Source organism: Cheilinus undulatus, linkage group 15, assembly GCF_018320785.1.
Source record: "Cheilinus undulatus linkage group 15, ASM1832078v1, whole genome shotgun sequence".
NCBI lineage: Eukaryota > Metazoa > Chordata > Actinopteri > Labriformes > Labridae > Cheilinus > Cheilinus undulatus.
In genome coordinates this window covers 37,423,151-37,443,222 of record NC_054879.1, presented here as the reverse complement: position 1 = coordinate 37,443,222, position 20,072 = coordinate 37,423,151, and the positions used below count along the sequence as shown (strand labels likewise).

The 20,072-nt window shown below is 37.4% G+C and overlaps 1 protein-coding gene across 4 annotated transcripts; it reads left to right on the top strand.

Annotated features, from left to right (window-relative positions):
• The first annotated feature begins 1,300 nt into the window (after nt 1-1,300).
• Nucleotides 1,301-19,786, top strand: xk (X-linked Kx blood group (McLeod syndrome)). Of its 4 annotated transcripts, none has more exons than XM_041807713.1 (5): nt 1,301-1,755; nt 1,956-2,088; nt 14,523-14,608; nt 14,760-15,022; nt 17,733-19,786. In XM_041807713.1, exons 1-5 carry the CDS (start codon nt 1,511-1,513, stop codon nt 18,671-18,673), a joined length of 1,668 nt encoding a protein of 555 aa, XP_041663647.1. In that variant the 5' UTR covers nt 1,301-1,510; the 3' UTR covers nt 18,674-19,786. The 4 variants fall into 4 exon arrangements, with proteins under 4 accessions (XP_041663647.1, XP_041663648.1, XP_041663649.1 ...); XM_041807715.1 differs by having other exon boundaries at nt 1,629-1,755; nt 14,504-14,608; XM_041807714.1 differs by lacking the exons at nt 1,956-2,088; nt 14,523-14,608 and having other exon boundaries at nt 1,309-1,755.
• Nucleotides 19,787-20,072: the final 286 nt, after the last annotated feature.

Here is a 20,072-nt window from a genome sequence, read left to right as displayed (position 1 = left end):
GGGGTTTCAGTTTGTAAAACATGACCAAAAAAATGAACAAATAGATATATTTTTAAAGTCCATTTAGAGTCATAAAATGGGCATTTTTAAATCTGTTTCTATCATATTAAGTCATTTTTGTTTGGGTTCACATCTAGTTATAAGTAAGACTTTTTCTGATTAATAGGAATTTAACAGGGGAAAAACATACATGTGGAAGGCCCCATGCATGTGTTTGCCCAGGGCCCCAAAATAACTAAATCTGCCCCTGGCCCGGGGGCCAAATCCGGCCGTGGAACAGTTAAATCCAGCCCCCAAGATGATCTCATATTTCTGTTATAACTGGCCCTTCAGTATGAAGTCTGCAGATTTCCTCAAGTATAAAAATATTCTTGATGATTTAAGATATCCTTGTTAAGTCACAAAATCTGAAAAAGGAGTCAAATATTTAGATAAGAAGTCAGGAATGTGGGAAAAGAAATTAATTTTTGTTTAATTTCAAATTTTCAATTTAGCATCTCACAATCAGGACTCAAACTTAGGATTTTGACTTTTTATTTCATACTTTGAGTATTTTAACTCATAATTTTGACTCATAATAATTCGATCTTTAAGAATCATAGTTCTAATTTTTAAGTGGTCTTTTGACCTCTATAACCAATTATTTTGTATTTTACTTCATATTTTCAATTCCAAAATTTGACTTCATAATCCCATAGTTTGACCTTTTAGACTCACAATTTAAATTTTGAATCATATTTTGACTTTTAGTTTCATGATTACAAATTTTATTTCATATTTTGACCTTTTAAACTCATGATTTTGACTTTCTTTCTAATATATTTTCCATTTTAAAAAAACATTCTTTTCAATTTCAGTTTCATGTTTTGTCCTTTTTGAACTAATAAATGAACTTTTCTCAGATTTTGAGCCTTTTCACTTTTTTTTTTTTTTTTTTAAATGTCAATATCATTTATCATCAGTGAGTTTTATCCCCCTATTTTATTACTGGTGAAACAAGGTAAACAGTTTATGGTTGAGAAGGTGACTCTGAATCCAGAATCAGGCCCCTGCTGTGATTGAGTTTGACGCCCCTGCTAAGTGAATGATCCTCTGATTCCTTCATTATTTGCGTCATCAGTCTAGCTGTGATGAGTAAAATTTTGCTTGTCAGACTGGCAGGCAGACGTCTGGAGCAGGTCGAGCCTCACTGCTGCTGCTGCTATCTGCTGTAATGGGAGCAGAAAGTGCTGCTCCATCCTATCTCAGTCTGCAGATGGCAGCAGATGTCCGCATATGGCTGCGCCCCCTACAGATCCCCCATGGAATAACTCCTGGTAGTGAAGACATCCTGCCTGCCTCCACATCGCAGATGAGCTGCAGTAGCGGCGGCGTCAGCCTGACACAACGGCGTCTCTCTACACCCACCGGGCGACGGACCGACGGAGCGGCCGCTCGGTGAAACGTTATGGACGAGCAGACCCGGGGCGGAGCAGAGAGCCGCAGTCCCCACATGGCGGAGTGAGTGAGGATGCGACTCCCCAGTTCCATCTTTGTGTCGGTGTCTCTGTTCACGGCCGAGACTACGGCGGCGCTCTACCTCAGCTCCACGTACCGCTCTGCAGGAGACCAGATCTGGCAGGGGCTCACGCTCCTCTTCACGCTCGTACCGTCAGTGCTCGTGCAGCTGACCCTCACCTTCATCCACCGGGACCTGAGCAGAGACAGACCACTCATCCTGCTGCTGCACATCCTGCAGCTCGGACCCATCGTCAGGTCAGTGCTGGCTTGTTTATGTTGCTGGTGTCTCGCGGTAAAACGGCTGTTAGCACCCACAGGTGTCGTGTCCACGGAGGATTTTTCTCGTTAAAAACATGTCCGACCTGGCGGCACATAAGCTGCTTAGGACTGGTTTGATGAATGCACTGCGCACATGCTGTTGTTGTCATTTTGTCCTGCTCTTTGTCTCCTCTCAGGCAGCTGACACGCTTGTGGATTCAATGTATGTCTGTAATGAAAAGGCGGATCAATAGGAGCACTGCTTATCAATATGTTCCAAATAACCCTCTCAGCTGTCTGTCAGAGAGTGATCAGCCAACAGCACTTTCAGTAAGACCCCCTCCCCTCTTACAGTTTGATCTTCTTTAGGCCATGATCTCACAGGCCAAGCTGTGTCTGATTTATTCATGACTGCTCCATCTGAAAGAACATTCAATCTCTGACAGAAAGCCCAGCTGGAACACATGAAGAACCAGAAACTGCACATACTAGGAATTTTTGTGCACAACAATAATCACAGATAACCTCATAGTGCTTAAAGGCGCTGTAAACATGAGCAGAAAAGTGCTTTAAACCATAATAGGCCGGGTATCTCTCTGTGTCTAAGCCCTGGCCTGACCTGACAGGACCATCTGCCTCAGCTATATGAATCTGAGCCTAATCCATCCAGCAAAAAGAAAGCCTCCCCTACTGTACACTTAGGCATGGAGGATGATAATGTTATCAAACATACAAACAGCAGGGGATCAGCCTGTGGTAAACATAAAAAAAACCCTCCTCCTTCCCTTTTTATGGTGACAGTAATGATAAGATGCTTGCACAAATCTTCAGAAGAACACAATTTGCATCATATTCCTGCAGCTGTTTCCTCTCTGAAGTCCTTACAAGGGTAAAGAATGTCAAACCTCACTTTTATTTGTCTTACATAATGGATAAACTGACTGTCGCCATCTCATAAGAGAAAAAAAACAAGATATTTGGCAACATCTTAGACTCAGTGCTGTTAAATCAGGTCATTGAATTATCACTGAGATAAAAGGTGGATGAATTAATAATGACACCAAATCATTGTTGCTTGAAGTCTTAATGGAAACCCACTATGAGAGATGAATGATCAGTGAGGGAGTTGTCCACATGCCTTTAGATCAGGGGAAGTAAAATCTTATATAGGGTGTGTTTTAGCTGAATGGGGATACATCTCAGTAAGTGCTGGGCCAAACTGACCCATTTTGTGTTATTTTATGAACCTTTATTTAACCAGACGAAGACTCACTGAGATAAAGAAATCTTTCACAAGAGTGACCTGGCCAAGAGGTCAGCGGCTCACGTCATAATAAATGATAATTAATATTTAAGATAGGGATGCACAATTTTGGATATTTGCTGATATTCAATATGTCGATATCATTTTAGCCAATATCGATATTTAAGTGTGTTACATAACTAAAAATTCTGTACTTTTAACACAATTTTAGGTTTGAGAATGAAAAACGAAACTAACTTTTTTCCTTAAAACACACTTTAAAGTCTAAAGACTGAGAATGAATAAAGAAAAAGACCTCAATGTACATAGATCTGTTGGTCCAGCCTAAAACTCCACTAATTTATTAGTATATATAGCCAAATTTTGCAGTTGATCTATGCTGATTTGTACAGCCAAAATATCGAATGCAAGTATCTGCAAAAATTTCGATATCTGCCGATACCGATATTTGGCTTTTTTTTTGCTAATGTCTGTCGATACCAAAACCTGGGCGATAATATCATGCATCCCTAATTTAAGACACAGATAACAACAGTAAGTTTAAAAAACAATAATTGAGAAAGTGCAAAACTAATTCACAATTAAAGTGCAGAAAATTATAATCACAGTAGCTATTAAAAAACACCAGCGTTGTCGATCATTTAAGATAGATCGAAAGGCCTCGAGTGAAATGAGTTTCAAATCAGTCTTGAAAGAATTCCATGCAAAGGGGGGCGTCAAAAGCTGAATGCTCTTTATCCCAATTAGGATTGGGCAATTAATAGCAAATTAGATTAAATCGCAATATGGCCAATGCAATATTTCTTTAACCTGAAATTTGTAAAAAATACCAGTTTAATGCAATTTTGTTTTACAGCAGCAGCAGAGATTTTATGTTCTACACATCATGCAAGCATTTAAGAGTCTTTTTAAGGTTTTTTTTAAAAAGCCATTTTCTTGTTTAAGTATATTTCTTTATCAAAACAAGAATAATGTAAAAATCCCCTTCAAAATGGCAATTCATATCAAATTTGCCATTAGAGCAAAAATCACACTTATTAAAAAAATGTTTATCCCCATTTTTTTAATCTAATACAGTGCAGGTTATAATATAGAATGAAATATTGCTTGTGTTTGTCGGACAACACATAAGATGAGGAACCTAAAAATAACTGCATATTAAATCGCAATAGCAGTATTGGGGGAAAAAAATGACAATTAGATTATTTTTTGCAAATCGTTCAGCCCTGACCCCAATTCAGCCTTGACACCAGGAACAAGCAGATGGAAAATCTCAGCAGAAGGCAGGGCACAGTGGCTCTTAGTTCTCTGAGGAAGAGTACAATAAGTAAGGGGGAATCAAGCCAAGAAGAGCCTTGTAAATCAGAGTCAGCCGGTGAGTATACCTGCGAGCACCCAAAGAAGGCCAGTTAGAGTTCACAATGATAAGTCAGGCGACCGCCCCACGATGAAAAACAATAATCGAAGTCTGTAGACATTTGACTTAAACACTCATATACAGTACATCACCATAATCAAGCAAAGATAGGTTAAGGATACAAGACGTTTACAAGCTCTGAGGAAGAAGCAGGGTTTACTTCTACAATAGAAACCTATTTTCATCCTGAGTGTTTGACCAAATTAGCAGTATGTGCTTTCAAGAAAGCTCATGATCATTAAGAAAATATTTAAAGTTTCAGACTAACTTAGATCTGTCTTGCAAAGGAAGGCTTGATGGGGTGTTGCCTGGTAGCTCACTTGTACAAGGGAATACCATGAGTCTGGTTTTATCAGCATTTAGTTTCTGTAGACGAGACTGAAGAACATTATAAGAGGACTGTAAAAACTCAAGGGCCAGATAAACAGCAGTAAATAATGGCATTATCTGCATAAAAGTGAAATGATTCATTAGACAGAATATTGCACAGATTGTTAATAGAAATGAAAAAAAATATCTTGATCTTTTTACTAGCTAAATTACAACATATATCTGTTATTTTCTGTTTAAAGATAAAAATAGCATTTTAACAATGGCATAACTATAAACTTTGTTATTCCAGAAACATTCAAGAAATGTTTAAACCTTTTCTCAATCACTGCAACAGATAGAGAACACACTTATCTTGTATCTCCAAACTATTGTAGCCAATACCAATATTGATACAAATATATAAGCACTTTTTTAAATCATAAAGACCATCAAGTCTCTCCTGTATTAAGCTTCTCCTTTTATTTAGAAAGTCTTTTTGTTTTTGTAACAGTATAAAACAAAGCAAACCCTGGATTCTACAACAAATATGATAGATATACTAGGGATGCATGATATTGGATTTTTGCTGATATCGAGTATTTACACTTTTTTGTCTTGCCAATACAGATATATACATTGAGTTTAGACATAAAAGGATGAACAAATTAAGAACTTTCAGTTCCTGAAACACTTAAAAGTGTAAGGAATAATAATGAATAAAGGAAAAGACATTTGCAGACATAGATCATGTTGGTCCAGCCTAAAATCCAATAACTTATGTGTTTATTCAGCCAATATTTACAGCTGATATGGGCTGGTTTTTATAGCTTGAATACCAGTTATAAATGTTGGCAAAAATATTAATATATTTTCAATAATTCACCTTTTAAGCTTATATCTGCTGATACTACAGGTATATCATGCATCCTTAAAAATATTCTATTTCAAATTTACACATTCAGTAATGAAAAACTAAAGTCATACAGATGTGTGTACTATATAAAAATAAAATGAACATTAACAGCCAAACCACGCTTCATGTGCCTTCTTTAGAGCTACAGACAGCATTCTCGCAACCTGATGACAGACGGTTAGCTCTGTAGAGTTCTAAATTATAATGTCACCCTTTTTTATTGATCTTACACTTTCAAATTAAAAATAAGTCTTCTACTGAAACAACAGGTTTACAATCAGGGTGCTTCTATGAGAAAATCCTGACAAATAGCTTCAAATGGAACAAAACCCATGCTCCTTTCAAGTGTCAAAAGTTAAACTAGCTGTAGTTCAGACCTAAAACTTCAGTCCTCAGAACCCACTTAAGAATTTAAGGAATGAGGATGAAAAATAAAAAAAAAACTTCAGCCAACGTACAGCTGCTATCTGTGTTAAAAACTCCTCAAACATATTCCTATTTTCTGTGACTATACTGTATACTGCTGATATATTGGCTCTGGGCATCATAAGCTAATATCTGCTGATCCAGGTATCATACCAGTAATCTTGTGCATCTCTACAGTTTGAGCAATTTCTGCTTCTTATCTCTTAAATGCTGTCTTTTAAAGTGATCAAATCTCCATCATTTGAATGATCAGTGGTTTAAAAAATTACAGAAACTGTTTGATCTTCAGTCATATTTTAACCAGAGAGAGAGAGAGATAGAACTGTCTGAGCTACAAACATGTTGGCACCATTTGGAAAAGTGAGTGGGAGAGAAACTCTTGTTCCTAACCAGTTCTATCCATGTTTCTAAATTTTGTCAACATATCCTAAAATTGGCAGTGCAGCAGTTTCCCTTCAGTTTCTGATAATAATTATGACAATAAAAATCCTAATGTAGACTCTGTAGGACTTCTGCTTCTGTGGTATTAAACAGATATTAATGTCACTTCACAGTAGTAATGATATAAATATTCCTGAAATAGATACAATTATACTTCACCATTTAGACTAAACATTTTCAAAAGATCTTGTAGCTGATAAAAGTACTTTTAGTAGTTATGACAGTAAATAATCTTTTTTCTGAGCATTACGTCTGGTATCTTTTTTTCTAAATAACATGAGTATAAACTAAACCACTATAGAAGACAGTACCAAACCCTAAATCTTGCTTTAAAAGACATCAATACATCTTAAAACTTCCATCTTTAAATTCAGCTACAAAAAAAGACTAAAAACCATCATGTTTCATCATCAGACAAAGACGAACAAAAACAGGAACATATAACAGATGACTTTTTTTACCAGCTGCAGACAGCCAGTATCAATGAGATTGCCAACACTTTTCACGTCTTTGTATTTTAAAGATGTTAGTTTGTAATCAAACTAAATAATTACCGAAATGCCATAATGTAATACCTCTGTTTCTCATCTGCTGTTAAAATAAAAAAAAAAGAACCTTGAAAAATAATGGCACAGCTTTTCATTTTAGTGTTGCAAAATTTATTTTGAGGCATAAAAAACATTTCTTTGGTCAAAGCCTGTCAAATGTGAATATTTGCAGTTTCATTTAACACGTGTTGGCTTTCTTTTTATAGACCTTTCAGGGAATCTTTATTGTGTTTTTGAATAGTAGATTAATTGATGAGCGTGTCAGCAGAAAAGCAGTCAGCAGTTCATTATAGTAAATGATGTTTAGAGGCTGACTGGTTCAGTTAATTACCAATCAGTCAATGGATCGTGTTCTTTACATGGGTTAAGAATTTGTTCCCCTACTTATAATGGTTGGATGATTTTATAAAAACCTTGAGTTGTGCTTTTGTAGAGGGGTTTCATTATAGCAGATTATATTTCAAAGCCTGGAAGGAAATGCAGAATATGATGTTTCAAAAGTGCAGTGTGTAATATTTGGCCTAGTAGCTTAATATTGATAAGTAGGCCTATCTAAACTAGTGTTCAATCACTGAAATAAGTTAAGTTTTATTTCTAATAACCCAGTGTAAGCATTTTATTTATACAAAGGGAGGATCCCCTACACTGACTCCACCATCTTGTATTTTTGATTCTTGCTTGTTTTTACAGTATCACATAATTTTTTTAAAGGTCATATATTTTACCCCTTTAAGACAAGTTTATATTGGTCTGAGAAGTTCACAAAAAATATGGATCTGCCTGATAAAATCTGGCCAGTCCAATGGCTCTGCAAGGCTAGGTTGTCAGATGGTTAAAAAAACAGTCAGTAATATGAAAAGACTGGTACTTACCACCATCACAATTTTGTTTGTATCTTTTAGGTCTGGAGATTAAAAATACCTGCAATTTTTCTATTATTTTGAAGTTTTATTGTTTTGGAAAACTGTCTGTTATAACATGAAAACGACAGAGAAAAAAAAGATGACAACAAAATTACTTTTAAACATTTTTGGGGGGGCTTTTGCACCTTTTATGCATAAAAAGCCAAGTGTTTTACAGCAGAACAAAGATGGACAATGAAAAACGTACAAAACCAAGATAAAATTATAAAAGGTTAACGCAAGAAAGAGAACAGGAAATTAACTGTCGAAAAATACAAAGTTAATGGAGAAGAAATAAAAACATTAGGAAAAAAAGAAATAAATATCAGAGAAATTTAAAAGAAAAAGGTTCAAAATAACTCCAAATGAAAATCCTGTTTCAAAAGGTACCCAGGTCCTAGGTCTACTTCTAAAAGCAACAAGAAATCTCTCCAGTTCAACATCCAAAGCATCCAGAAGCAGTGAGCTCCACGGTTACAGAGAATAAAACCAAAACGCTCTTTCCTTGGTGTGTGTGTGTGTGTGTGTGACACATGAGACTCATGCAAAAACCAGTGAGCTGATGGTCTGTTTTATTTGTGGAAACTTCACATTCTCTCACAGCATGTTGATCCCCAGCTTTGGCCTCTGAGAGTGTGACCCCACTGGGCCCTGTTTCCCCCTCGAGTGAGTGTTCAGATGATTACAGTTCAGACTTCTACGTCTGTCCTCCATGAAGAGCAGATCTAAGAATAGCACGCGTCGCTGTCGGCTCCTTATCTCTGACAACACAAACAGGGAAGGGAAGGTCCTTCTGTACTGCAAACAGTACAGCAACACTTCCTCCTCTCATCCACCCAAAACAACACCTCATATACATCTGAAGTCTTCATCATTTCAGCAGCAATGATTCTGCTGAATGTTGAACAGGAAACACCTGTTGGTTTTATTTCCTCTAATTTCAGCAGCTTGTTTTCTACGGATGTACTCCTTATAAGCGTTCTATGAAAGAGCATTTCTTTTTAACTTTTCTAAACAGTCCGTTGAGCCTAAACATGGTGGGTTGGGCTTACAGTAGTTTGCAGGGTAGTCATCTCTCTTTCTTTCCACAAATCATAAGTAAAGAAGATTTCTCGAAGTCTTCAAAGTCAAGAGAGATGAAGGTCTGAACCTTTGCATGTGAGCCAAGGGTCCAGAGGTCCAGTGTTGGCAGTTATGGGAAGTTGATCCTTACAGTACATCTCTTTGACGTTAAATAGCTCAGACACATCCACAGGATCCAGCTGTGCTATGGACGACAAGGGTCTTGAGGATGTGTGGATCTGTGCATCCCCTTCAGCTGTCTTTAAAAACAAATGAAAACTAAATAACTTTTAAAATGACATTCTTATTAGGTTCATACAAACTGCTGTCATTGAATTAATCTCTGAATGAGTCAAGTATTTTGTAGTGTCACTAAAGTTAATCATTTAAAAAATGCAGATTATTACGCAAAATGGATGTTCCACAGATTTAATCCCATGGTTAAATGTTACTCCCACAACTTGTCTCTTCAATCTGATCAGCGGTGATGCTCTGCAAAGGCTTTACAAATGTTTCAGGAAGAGCCAAACTAAAGGGAGCAGCACTACCAGTGGTAGAGGACACCACTCAATTCACACTTCTTTATATCTTAACTAGACAGAGGAAAGATGGGACATACAGTAGAGTGTCCCTGAATACTGGGGACAGTCCCTGTTATAAGAGACCTGTCCCTGGCTTGTGCCGTCCCCGGTAATGTCCCCAATTTTTACTATGAATTTGAAAATAGGAGCTGCTTCTTAGAACTTAACAGACTGATTCAAACCCCCCATTGACTTATCTAAAATAAAAACACTGTCAGAAGAGTCATAAAATGTTTACTGTTTTGTCCGTAGCCAGGATGCTTTTTGGTAAGCAGTTAAATGCTAAAGCTAAACTCAGTCATTTCCTGTAAGTAGTCTTTTGTTCCTTCAAAATAAAAGTCAACTGAAATTTTGCCAGGTAAATGTTTTAGTGGTAGGCTGCAACAGCAAGAAATATTTTGTTTTCAGTAGCAGTAACTTTACGCAGTGCCATATCAGCCTTTTAATCGAAAATATTCTAATAAAAATAAAATAAAGTAAATCCAGAATTTTTTTTAGAGAAAAATGCAGAGGTTTGGTGAACTGACACAAGAAAAGGAAGAGTAAAAGAGTCATGTTAATATCCTTTTATATAAGATAATTGTCACTTTAGTTCCCGTATTTTTATTATTGATGAATTGTACAGTCTCAGAATAAGGCTACAAGAGTTTGATGCCTTCCGCAAAACCTTAAAAGGTAAAATAATGTGGCATGGGCATTTATGGATACATGACTGATTTAAACAAAGTCTCAAAGCAGACAATTTGCCCATATATAAATATATATATATAAATATATATATATATATATACATACACATACAGTATATACAGTGCTTTACAAATTTATTTGACTACCCTAACCCTAACCAAAGTAAGGTTTATGCCACAGCTGCCCTAACTTAACAGCATTGGTAATTACCAAAAACATTTTTTATGTTTTATTATTACTGTTATCCATAAATTTTCAAATTTGCTGATTTACAAAAAAACTGAAAAATAGTAAAGCACATTGTTATTTCTTGATTAATATGTCAGATTATAGTTATTTACTTGCATTCCTGGACAGAAAAATTAGTTTTCGTGGTTGAATGTTATGCTTGCTTCATTTCTGAAGCCCAGTGAGCCGGCTCAAATTTGGGTGAATTCAGTTTGAAATCCCTCCTTCCTGTTCAAAATGGTAAAACGTGGAGAGCTCACTGAGAATGAAAGAGTCCGCATTAAAGCACTTCATGATGCTGGATGGTCTTTGAGACAAATATGACAGGTGGTCTAATAAATTTGTTAAGCACTGTATATATATATATATATAGAGAGAGAGAGAGAGAGAGAGAGAGAGAGCTACTAGCAAACCATTTTGAGATTGCCTGTTAATTATGAAGTCCCCTTTTAACTGCTTTTCTCCCTCATAATGAGCAGAAACTGTTAACTGTTTGGTAAATGCACCATGCCATGTGCAGTTTTTATTGAATAGTGTCCCCAGTTAAAGACAGGAAGTGATCAGTAGAGTTGGGCAGAGTTAAGCAGAATGTCTCTTCTCGTCATCTTTTGTTGTTGTTCTGATTGAGAGCCCCCTGGCATCACAATTTACGTATTTTGTGTTCAACCTGTAAGGGGAACTCAGTTTATTTTGGTTAGATGTTGATAATATAAGGGGGCATTATTTATTTTCAGTTAAAGGTAATGATCTTTTATATGGAAGTAAACTTATTAAAATTGTAATTCAGGTTTGGTGTAAAAAATAAAATTTAGGATTTTATTTTTAGGCCATATTGTTCAGCCCTGATTTCTTCATCATCTGAAATGACAAAATTCACAAGTACAGCATCAGGAAATAAGAGTTAAGAATTTAGTTTTAGGCTGAAAACAAGAATTGAGCTCATGGATTACAGCTATAGCTAATAAAATCATAGTTTGGTGATAATTCTCCTTTTGGTCATCAGTTTGAGCAATAATGGTAACATTCAGGCAGTAATTAGACCCACATTTGGTCTTGACTTTGCTTCTTTTTTAACCCGACGAATCAAAAATCAGCCTACGTTCTGTTTAAACATGATGTTCTTTGACCTTCAGTTAGACTTTATTATCTAGGTCAGCATCAGAAAATTTGCTTTCAGGCTCAATCTTTTCTGTTTTATTTATTTATACAAATTTTAATCAAGTCAGTGATGTGGTAAGAGTGCGTGCCTCTCCAGTGTGTCGTTCAGGCTGATAACAATCTGTCCCTCAGCAGCCCTGTGGTTTAAATCCTCCTGCCTTGCTGTTTTATTGGCATCATGTAACAGTGCTGCTATTCCAACACGGACCTCTGGCCCTGAGCCCACACTCAGCACTTCACTGTTTTTTACTAACTCGCTGAAATGAGCCACTGTGACTGGAGCAGCCATCTCTGCAGACAGTCCTACTATCAGAGAGCTGGATGCTGGTCAACATGAATCAGCCCAGCATAACTATCATCTAGTCTCATTTATACTTGGAAATGATATTAATTGGTCTGAATATCATATTTTTCTCGGTTGACAGATTCTCAAGTGTGAGAATTTGCTGATTTTTCCAATTATCATATTAAACTGAAGATTTTTTCTTTCAATTTCTTTCTGCCATTTAATACAGGAAAAATATCAATAATTGATCAGTAAATCAATACAATACTTTATGAAACCATTGGATATGAAACAGTGCAATACAATGCAATGCAAAAGGATAGAATATGTTACAATACAACAGAATATAATATAATGGGATTGGACAATGAATGCCCTGTGATAGAATATGACACTTTGAAGTACGATAGGATAAATTAGGGTATAAAATAGTACAGTTATATAGATATGATACTATAGAATCTGATACAACAGAGGATAGGATATGATGTAATATGACACAAACTAATACGATATGTACAAATATGACATGATGGAATATGATAGGATAGAATATGATATGATCTTTTATGGTAGAATATGATACATAACAATAGAATACCATAGAATAGAATCTAACATAGTGGAATTCATTCAAATAAATAAGACACCATGGAAAAAGAAAGTGTAAATTAAGACTGATACAATAGTATATAATACTAAAGGAATAAATATGATATGGTGCAGGATACAGGTGCATTGTAAAAAATCTACATATAAATCTTTTTTTTCTCATGATTTACTTCAGGAAGTTAAACTTTTATAAGTTCTAGATTCATGTATATTATGGTTTAAATCTCACAAAATCTTAAGACCTCGATCTAAGAATATAAGAATATTGTGGAAAGTCCAGTTTGCAAAGGTTTCTTGAGCCTTCATTCTCTCACTTTGGTTCAATACATACAACCACACTCATGGGGAAGACAGCTGACTTGACTCCTACCCAATCACTTACACCCTTCTCAAGGCTGGCTTACAAGAGGAATAAGCCACATAAGGTCATTGCTGAAAGGGCAGACTGGCAATAACTTTTCCGCTCTCACGTTTTCTCTCTCATACACACAGTTTACATGTTATATTGCAATATAAAACCTACAACTGAAGAGTCATTTTTTGTAATATTGCCCACAATTCCTTTTTCAGTTGATCAAATCCCACTCAGTTTCCTCAGCTACATCCCAAGACCTTTGCAATATGCTACTGTGAAAGACATGGAGCCACATCCAATGCTGCTGCGTTGGCAATTTTTTGTTCGCCATTAAACAAGAAGTAGTTTTTTAACACTTTAAATACTTTTACAGCTACAAAACTTGGCACAAAAATGCCCACTGGCAAGAGGAGATGATTGATATAGGTTTTCTCAGTAGGCATCGCTAAATTCCTCGCTGGTGCCCCCTACAATATTTCAAATAATCAGCCCCTGTAGTAAGTTTAACCAAAGATTCTGAAATCTAGCAGGCATATTTAGCTTGCCAGGACCTTCAAAAAGCCTCTTAGAACAATGTTGACAATGTTTTAATTTTTGGTTAAGAAATGGGATGAATAATTCCAGGGGTCACCCTTGGATTATATGTGCTGTCAGTTAGAGGAGTTAGAGGAGCCCTTAAGGATAAAAAGTTCCTCAAAGGGTGTACAAAACTTAAAGAGCTTGGTCATGCCGACTTGTCAAACTTTTATGTCTCAAAATGGAGCAGGCACTGTTGCAAAGTTGACCAAAATCTCTGTCAAAATTGGCTTGAAAAATCAGAATTAAGTCCCCATGCTATCTTACAAGCTCAAAGGTCAGACTCTAAAGCTGTTGTTATGACTGATTGTTCACCATGAAGGGAAGTAATTCTCTTAAGTGCATAAAACACTTGTAAAGCCATAAAACTTGGCACAAAAATGCCCACTGATGAAAGGAGATGATTGATATGGATTTTGTCAGTGGGCATTGCTAAATTACTAAGTGGTGTCCCTACAATGTTAAGATATCACCCCATGCAGCATGTTCAGCCTAGGACAATGAAATTTGTTAGACTTATTTAGCATTCCAGGACCTACAAAGTCTCTTAGTAAAACCACAAATTTCAGGTCTCATTCCGGCATTAACGTCTCTTACAAATTCAATACAAACCCATGTATCATTTTGTATGGAGCTAGAAAAGACATCGAAGCCAAAAGGTTAATCAGCTTATTTACAAAAGTTACAGGACATGGCTCTGGCAATTTGTTCATCTTTGATGTCCCATCATATCACAGGAAGTTGGTGTTATTCCAACGTACAGAGTGCAAACTGCCCCAAACGTATGTTGTTTGATAAAAGACCACTTATTAACATATCTGTATTCCAACATCAGATCTCTGTCAGAGAGACACCTCTTAGTAAGCCCTGAAGGTCTTGATCCAGTTGGTTGCTCAGTTGGTGCATTCACACTGTCATGTTTGGGTAAAAAGCCATAAAAGTTTGTAACTGCTGAACTTTTCTGTGACTGATAGACAACAGACTATTTTGCAGTGTTGCCATGACAGCCACATGCAGCGAATACCAACGTGCGCTGGGGTGCAAGGGCCCATTCAGTGCTGCTTCCAGTTCCAGTTAATGTGAGGCCATATTTAGTTACCTGTTAACGTGTTTACCTGTCTGTATCCAGCCTGATTAATGAAAAGAAAATAACTCTGTAATAAAACAGCCTGAGGAGACCTGTCTGCAGCTCTGAATGGCCTCTGATCTCAGTCTGCTGCTGCGTTTCAGGTGTCTGGAGGCGTTCTGTATTTATGGCAGCGTGGGCCGAGTGGAGGAGCCTTATGTCAGCATCACCAGGAAGAAGCAGATGCCTCGCGGGGGGCAGTCTGAGGAGGTGGAGCGGCAGGTGGGGCAGGCGGAGGGGAAACTGTTTACACACCGAGCAGCCTTCGCCCGCACCTCTGTCATTCAGGCCTTCCTGGGGTCTGCCCCCCAGCTCACCCTGCAGCTTTATATCTGCGTCCTGCAGCGGGGCGTCTCCATCGGACGAGGTGAGATCTTTAAGTCCATGATGGGACGTTTCGATTTTTTTATGTTCACATGTAGGCCGTCATCACAAGTCCACGGCTCCACTGTAGTGTGGGCTGATCAGCTGAGTGCCATATTGGAAGTAAGAGGATGGTGTTTTCATGAGTCAAAGTGGTGTTATGTAACAGCCTTGCTGCCAGTTGGTGCAGATCTGGAGCCAGGCTGTCCAACTCTTTGTGTGTGTGTGTGTGTGTGTGTGTGTGTGAGAGATTTAGTAAAGGTTCAAACAAAGTCGAGAAAGGACATCTGGTCGTCCAATTGGGACAAAATAAAAGATGATAAAAATACACAGCTCTTTATTTTCTCAGCTTCTGGCTGGCTGACACTTCTATTTCACGCTTGGTGATTTAACAGCCTGAGTTAAATGAATGGAAGCTGCAGGGCTTTAAAGGAGAGGTTCACATGTTTCTACCCCTTATTAAAACACCAGTCAGCTGCTTAGATAAATAGTTTTTACTTACTGTGATTATACCTTATTCCTACACTGGCAATTAAAAAACCCTCTGTATATTTCCAATAAGTGATGGAAAACAAGAGGACAGGAAATACTTCATAAAGTAATGGATTCATCAGATCAGTTAAGAATAAAAGACAGATTTTTTTTAATGCTCCTGTGAGGAACTGGGCGAAAGCTTAACTTTTTTCTGAGTTAACCTTGTACAAGTATTTGCCATGTTTTCTGACTAAAATGTGTCATTGCAAATCTTTGCCATGAAGAAATAATTTTTTTAAGACTGTTTTAAAATTTGACGCCTACCCCTCACCAGCAGTTTTACTAATTACAAATAAATTTAAGAACTAATTAATCATTTTTGTTGCTGATGGTCTTGTTTGCTCTTGTAAGTCTTAAAAAGGCATTGGTTTCAATCTCAGTCTGTTTCATAACCTGATTAGAACTCCTCAAACATGCTTAAATGAGCGTTTATCATTTTGACCCACCTCAGTTTTTGTGTTTCTGGCATTAAATTTTTGTCACATAATTTAAAATATATTTAAATTTATACAACAAAGACTTCAGAAAGTATTCAGACCCACTTCTTTTTTTAACCTGATGTTACAGTTGAAAGAAAAATCATTTTTAAAATCATTAATCTACACTCAGTTTCCCATCATGACAAAGTGAAAACAAAATTGTAGACATTTTTGCAATCTTTTACAAAATAAAAAACTGAAATATCACATTTACGTAAATATCCTAGTGTCTAAATCGAACTTTTTGTTTATTAATTTTTTTTCAGTCAATCGCCACAAATAGACTGAGTTAGAAGGCTCACATGTAGGTTTGGAAAAATTAGGAGTACAGTCAAGACTGCACATTTTGTAAAGTGTCTTTGGTGGATATTTGTTATGAACTGATGCTTTACAAATATAGATGACTAATTTCTTATCTTATTTTCATTGTCAGTCACAAGAGTTATTTTAAGGCTGAGCTTCAGGTTTTTTGTGTCATGTCTTTTTAGTCCACACAGCTTTGTACTATTTTGAGTTCTCTGAATGACTTAAAATGTGGGTTTAAGTTGATCTTGTACATTCAGAGTAGAGTAGGCAGGATATGTACCAGAATATTGTCTCACCATAAGTTTTTATTTTCTAATTTTTGTAAAACAGCATGAATGAATATGATTCGCACACATCATTTCTCCAAAAATAAAAAACAAAAAGAATGTTTTTTTTCATATCTTCATAAATATATATTCTACCCGTATGTTGTATATTTGTTTGTTTTATATAACTACTGATAAAACAATTAAGAAAAATCTTTGTATAAAGTGACACTGGGCTGAATCGTGGCCCAGCAGTTAGCGCAGTTAATTGGTGACTCTAAACTGGCCGTATGCGTGTGCCTCTTTTTTTTTTTATCTCTGTATGTCAGTCGTGCAATTGGCTGGCGACCAATCTAGGGTGTACACCACCAGCTGCCATTGGGACAGTAACCCTGAACAAGATAAGTGGTGTAGAAAGTGAAAGTGACACTAAAAAACTTACTAAAAGACCTTGTTTACCATCTATTATCTATACCCCAAAGCCCTCCTGAAAGTCCAATGGCTGGAGCAAGCCAGCTGTGATTAGTAGGAAATGTGATTCTACGTATCTTACTAAACAGACAAGCAACTGACTAGAAACCGAATCAAAAATCAAATATATATGTTTGCGCAACAAATACTGAAAGCTTCCCCTAAAATAAGCCTGTGTTTCTAATATGGAAGCAAAGAAGCTTTAAAATACTCACCTTGTGCCACCAAATGTAGATTTTAATTCCTGCTGTTGAGTCATTAAAACTGTCTCTAATGTGCCAAAAACCAGCCCAAACCCTGAAAACAGGAAATGAAAATTCTGTCACCTGGCATACATGTTTTGTTTTTGTTTTTTGTTTTTTTGTCTCAAGGTTTGCAAATGGAGTGGCACAATAATAGTTGGCTAATCAACTTAGATTGTCCATATTTGTTTTACCCAAGAGGTTCAGAGAAGTTTGATCCAAGGGGCAACTTTACTTGGTTACAGCTCTTGAAGGCAATCACATTTCCATGCACAATTACAACATTTCCGATGATCATCAGAGGCTTTATTTCTATCCCCAAAGTCCAGTTGCTCAGTGGATCAAACCTGTGGATAAAATGACTTGTATGAATGGAAACCTCCTCTTCATATTTGTCTCTGTTTTTAAAATCCCAGGCACTCTGATGGTGATCTCCCTGCTGTCCATCGTTTACGGAGCTCTTCGATGCAACATCCTGGCCATTAAGATCAAATATGACGACTATGAGGTGGACGTTCGGCCCATGGCTTATCTGTGTATTTTCCTGTGGAGGAGCTTTGAAATTGCCACTCGTGTGGTGGTTCTGGTTCTGTTCAGCTCTGTGATGCAGCTCTGGATCCTGCCTGTGGTTTTCCTCAACTTCCTCATCTTCTTCCTCTACCCCTGGATCTTGTTCTGGCAGAGCCACTCGCCATTCCCTGAGAACATAGAAAAAACTCTGACCAGGGTCGGAACCACCATCGTGCTCTGCCTGCTCACCTTCCTCTACGCCGGCATCAACATGTTCTGCTGGTCGGCCGTGCAGGTGAAACTCAACGACCCCGACCTCATCAACAAGTCCCAGAACTGGTATCGCATGGCTGTGTACTACATGCTTCGCTTTGTGGAGAACGCCTCCCTGCTCCTGCTGTGGTATATCTATAAAACAGACTTCTATGAGTTCATCTGCGCCCCACTGCTGGTGCTGCAGCTGCTGGTCGCTTACACCATCGGCATCTTCTTCATGCTGGTCTTCTACCAGTTCTGCCATCCGTGTCGGAGGCTCTTCTCCTCCAGCATGACGCAGGGCCTGTGGAACTGCTCCTCTCTGCTCTGCGTCGTGTGCACCTCCTCGTCTTCACCTCAGAGAAGGCCGATTGAAAAGTCTGTCCTAGAGCCGCCGAGCCCCGGCACACACAAAGACCCGGCTACTGACGGAGCTCACGACACAGCCAGCGACACCACCGAGGACATTCCTAATGACACAACTTATGATATGCTAAATGATACTGTCTGTGAAACTCCTAATGAAATGGCTAATAATACAGGAGGTGGAATCAATGGTGACATTAGCAACAGTGTATCCTGCAATGCTTAAAGCATCACAAACATATGATTTGCCATTCTGAGGAGCAACTCTGACAGTTATCATCTCTAACCTTTTAAGTGCCACATGATTCCCTCTGTGAGTTTACACTTTCATATATCCTTCTTAACCTCTGTTTTATGCCACGTCTCCTGCTCCTTCATAAAATGTGTCCTTAATAGATTGGGCTGCAATCATGCATCAGAGACACTGCAGAGGTGGTGCTCACTGTTGCCATCCATCATCCCAACCAACCCCTCTGTTCTGCAGCCTTTAAATCAAACATGGACGCCACCTTTACGTCTATACTTTCGGAGACTGTTTCCACCTATATGCTGCATTACTGATCACAAGGAGCCATGCTTTCAAATTGATTGTATTTATAGTATATCTCTTTGGCATGGAGGTGTGCATGTGTTGAGCCTCATATGAACTGTTATTCTGCAAGGGGTGAAGGGGGAGGGTGTGTTTTGTACAAGGTTTTTTCTGGGATCCTTCTTAGTTTTATGGCTGCGAGCAATCAGCTTTTTTTACTCCTTGATAAGAGCTTTATCATGAATACGCGCTGCTTCTGTGATGTATTTGTGCTTGAGTCAAGTTTGTGAATCACACATTGATAAAGAGCCCTTTTCAATCACCGCACACGTTACTATAAAGCACGCACATCTCCCAACGTCCTGTTTTTGCACGTTTAGAAAAAAAAGGATTTAAGTGGCTTTGGTTGAGCTGCTGCAGTGATGTGAAATGCTTTGTTTGGATGTATTAGCATCTTTTTCTAAGTCATTTTTGTTATGTCTACAAGTCTCTGTCTCTTTTGTTTGAATATTTACACAAAAATGGATTATATCTTATTGAAAAATGTTTTCAACCTTTGGTGTGTGAGAGAGGATGTTGGTGTCTGTTTTTTGCACTAACCCCTTTTTGCAATGTATCTGCAGAGGGATGTGAATCCTGAGTATCACATGAATGCCACTGATGTGTGAGTTTAAAAGCAACCTGTGAAGCCAAAAAAACATTTAAAACTATTGTACACATCTAACATTCTCATACAGAGCTAAATAAAAGGCATTTAAGGGATAAAATCCTACTGAAAAATACAAATAAATTTATATTTATATGTGAAAACGGTCTGTAGTAGTTTTTTTCTTTGTGCTTATTTTGCATATTTTTCACACTTCAATGTTTCAGATCATCAAAGATAACCCTTGTAAAAAAACAAAATGCAGTTTTTAAATTACGATTTTATTTATTAAGGGGAAAAAGCCATCCAAACCCACCTGGTCCTATGTGAATAATTGCCCCCTAAACCTAATAACTTGGCTTGTTCAGTCTCCTTGAACAAAACTAAGCTTACTTTTGTCAGTTTCAGTCACCAAAGATCTATTTTTGGCTAGTTTTAGTTGTAAGGGAA

Excerpts from the sequence above, each read along its gene's own strand:
- xk (XM_041807713.1), top strand. The coding sequence starts at position 1,511 with ATGCGACTCCCCAGTTCCATCTTTGTGTCGGTGTCTCTGTTCACGGCC. Across the intron at positions 2,089-14,522 it reads ATCAGCCAACAGCACTTTCA|TGTTGCCATGACAGCCACAT; the intron begins GTAAGACCCCCT and ends ACTATTTTGCAG. Across the intron at positions 14,609-14,759 it reads TGCTTCCAGTTCCAGTTAAT|GTGTCTGGAGGCGTTCTGTA; the intron begins GTGAGGCCATAT and ends GCTGCGTTTCAG.